This window comes from Apis dorsata, unplaced genomic scaffold (assembly GCF_000469605.1).
Source record: "Apis dorsata unplaced genomic scaffold, Apis dorsata 1.3 scaffold_165, whole genome shotgun sequence".
In the NCBI taxonomy this organism is placed as follows: Eukaryota; Metazoa; Arthropoda; class Insecta; order Hymenoptera; family Apidae; genus Apis; species Apis dorsata.
The window spans coordinates 441,202-444,283 of NW_006263454.1; the positions used below are offsets into that span (position 1 = coordinate 441,202).

The following is a 3,082-nucleotide window of genomic DNA, read 5'->3' on the forward strand; positions in this document are numbered from 1 at the left end:
AATTTAAATTTCAAATATCGTTAAAAATCGTCGAAAAAATCGTCCGAACCGAATAACTCATTCAAAAACGATCCTTTCCTAAATCTAAAAAATCTTCAAACGGCGAATAAACTCTCTTTAAATACCACTATCCAAGATTCTTAACGGATTCGTCCCAATTAATCACGAAATTGGCCATAATAGACGCGATTCACTGCGATAAATAACCCACAATTCTTTATTATCAAACGTGTTCCGCGATCGCTCCCTCGCGGCAATATCCATTTATTTCGAAGATAACGGGAAGGAGAATATTTTTCGACGTGGATGGCACTCTGCAACGACTACTTCCGCTTCCGTACGTTCGTCTTTAAGCGTAGAACGCATATCTGGGTCGGTGGAGGACAACTCGAGACTTTACGACGACGAGATGGGGACAACGCGAGTTTCGTTTTATTTTCGCGTATTTCTTCGCGTGTTCTTTCGTTTCGTTACGCTCCCTTTTTCTTACGTTCCACGTCTTTTGTTCTCCGTTAAAACGACTGGTTAAGTATGGAATGATCTCGTGCGAGCCGCGGAGCAAGCAAGATTTCGCGAGAAACGAGCTTTCACGGGAACCTACGTTCTCGAACGAGCATTATCTTGTTCGTGAGACGTGCCCGAACTTTCTTGCCTCGTTGACTTTTGGAATTTTCAACTGAACGACGAGATGGAATCTTTGAAAGATTAATGATTGTGTGCAGAGCCGTAAAAAGAAAAAAAAGAGGATCCAGGAATTTGAAAAAAAAGTATTTTCCCGAGAGTCGTGGATTCCAAGAGATCGATTCTTCAGGAAACGAGAACGTTTTCGTTCGGTGTAATTATCAGTTTGAAAACGGACGAGAAAGTGTAAGAAATTGAAAAGTGAATGACTTGAAATATTTGAAAGTTTGTAAGTAAAAGTATCCTTATTTAGTATGAAAATATCGATATCAACTTTCGATTATTTTTCAGTATCGAAATTTTTTGAAAATTACAATAATTTTTTGATATTGCTTCACCTGCATATTGAATAACCGATTAAAAAGTAGATATTGGTAGTTATATCGCCATTGTATTTAACTCTCGAAACAAAATATAAATCGCGATTATTTTCACGAAAACGTTCCCCGAGGACGATATTTCCTGGACCGATTCTCTGAATTTTGCATGTGCCCCACGGCACTCTCGCGTATAAACATGCAGGTGTGCATTACGGAGACGTTGCACGATTCGCTGCTTTCGAAGAAGACAGCCCATAAATCTTAAGTTCGTTCCTTGATCCGAAGTCACGAAATATAAATCACTATTCAGAATAACGTGACTGACATGTTTTCATCAGAATATTTTCAACCTTTCAACGCTACCTCTACATATATATATATATATATTTCTATCTGATTGACACGAGTCGAATGTATATTCGCAAATTTAAAAAAAAAATTTCTCGACGTTAAATAGAAACAAATAATTCTTTCATTTCATCCAAAAAATTTTCCTATTTCTCGTTAATTTAAACGATAATGATTAAAATATGCTATCCTAAAGTATGCTAAAATTATCAATTGTAATACATATATTTTAATATACTCAAATGACTAAAGTAACATTATAAAAATAATTAAATTTCTATCCCTAAATAATTATATCCTATCTGAAAATTTTCTAAGTAAAACTAATTGCATATCTATTATTGAATAATACAATAATACAATATGCAGAGCGTATGAAAATAAATCGATCTCGATTAATTGCCAATTTATCATAAAGATACAAATTATTAATCATCATATCATATGTAGCTTTAACATATAACATGACGAGTCGTGATAATAAATTATAAACTAATTTTCTTACATTTATAACAAAATTACGCGCTATACACGTGAGTTTAAAAGCTATAAAGATCACATTATCGCATCATCTGTGCACATCAATCACACCGGTTCGATCGTTTATCCCAAAACCCAAAATCATCGAGTTTCAAAATATGAAATATCGATTGGAAAATTAATTCGATAAATATTTCAAAATCTATATTTCACGTATTAAAAATCGATTATTAACGAATTCTATTTATTTCTTTGTTTCAGTTCCTATATCGCACATCGTGGCACTGGTCGGTGATCCCACGTACCTTCCATGCGACATATCAACCACACAGGAAGGAGATTCGGTGCACCTTGTGCTTTGGTACCGCGAGGACCTCGGTACGTCGGTCTACAGGTAAGAAGAGAACCAATTTGAACGCGGGCGTGTCCTAAAAACACATGGAAACATCGGTTAATTCGAAATTTCTTTCCAAATTCAAGCGATATTTTCAAAAACTTTCGTTTCAATTTTCTTAACTCGAGTTATTAATTAAGAAACACTAGCCAATCGCGTGTACTTCGAAGGACGTGCTACCGATAAACAAATTAACAAACAAGTTCAAACGACACGTATGGATGTAAAAAATATTCTTTTACCGAAAAAAAGAACCACATCGAATTATATATCTTATTCGTTATTGTATACGAAACACAGAACCGCGCTTCGTTTTTTTATCTACCCACGATAAAAATTCTAATGCGAAATTAATCGAAATACGATTACGAACGACGTAAAATTTAATACGCGTCGAATAAAGACTCGCGGTGAACTGAGGTTATTGCGAAGAATTCGGTGTGTTGACATCGCGCGTGTCGACGATTGTTGATATTTCTTTGGATAGATTTTAAAATCGTTCGAGTTCCAATAATTTTATTACTTGCGTGATTAATTGTATGTTTATTGTCGTCGAATATACTCGGATACATTTCAATTTATTTTTTAAAAATTTGTAGTTTTTAAATTTATCGTTTTTTCTTAATTTTTCAAATTGAAACGAAATTAAAATTATAGTATAATTATAGTGAGATTATAACACGAATTCTAAAAAGAAAAATTTATACCAATCATACCACCCACGCATCTCCTTACAATCGAATATGCAAATTTGAAATGTCGCCAAGAATTTTCTCAACGGATTTGATTTCTCTCTCTATCAATCCTCTCGATATTTTTCTTTATAAAATTCTCTTTCCGTCGTAAAAATCTCACGCTT

At 34.1% G+C, this 3,082-nt stretch overlaps 1 protein-coding gene and 1 long non-coding RNA gene across 2 annotated transcripts in view; one reads left to right on the plus strand and one right to left on the minus strand.

Annotated features, from left to right (window-relative positions):
* The window catches only part of LOC102672839, a 24,297-nt gene extending 21,852 nt beyond the window's left edge, over positions 1-2,445 (minus strand). The window contains exon 1 of the long non-coding RNA XR_421483.2: positions 2,180-2,445. This is a non-coding gene — a long non-coding RNA (uncharacterized LOC102672839). The remainder of the gene's footprint in view (positions 1-2,179) is intronic.
* LOC102672573 (hemicentin-2-like) overlaps positions 1-3,082 on the plus strand; it is a 248,770-nt gene that overhangs the window by 182,462 nt on the left and 63,226 nt on the right. The window contains 1 exon segment of the mRNA XM_031509648.1: positions 2,091-2,223. Coding sequence (XP_031365508.1) covers positions 2,091-2,223 — 133 coding nt within the window.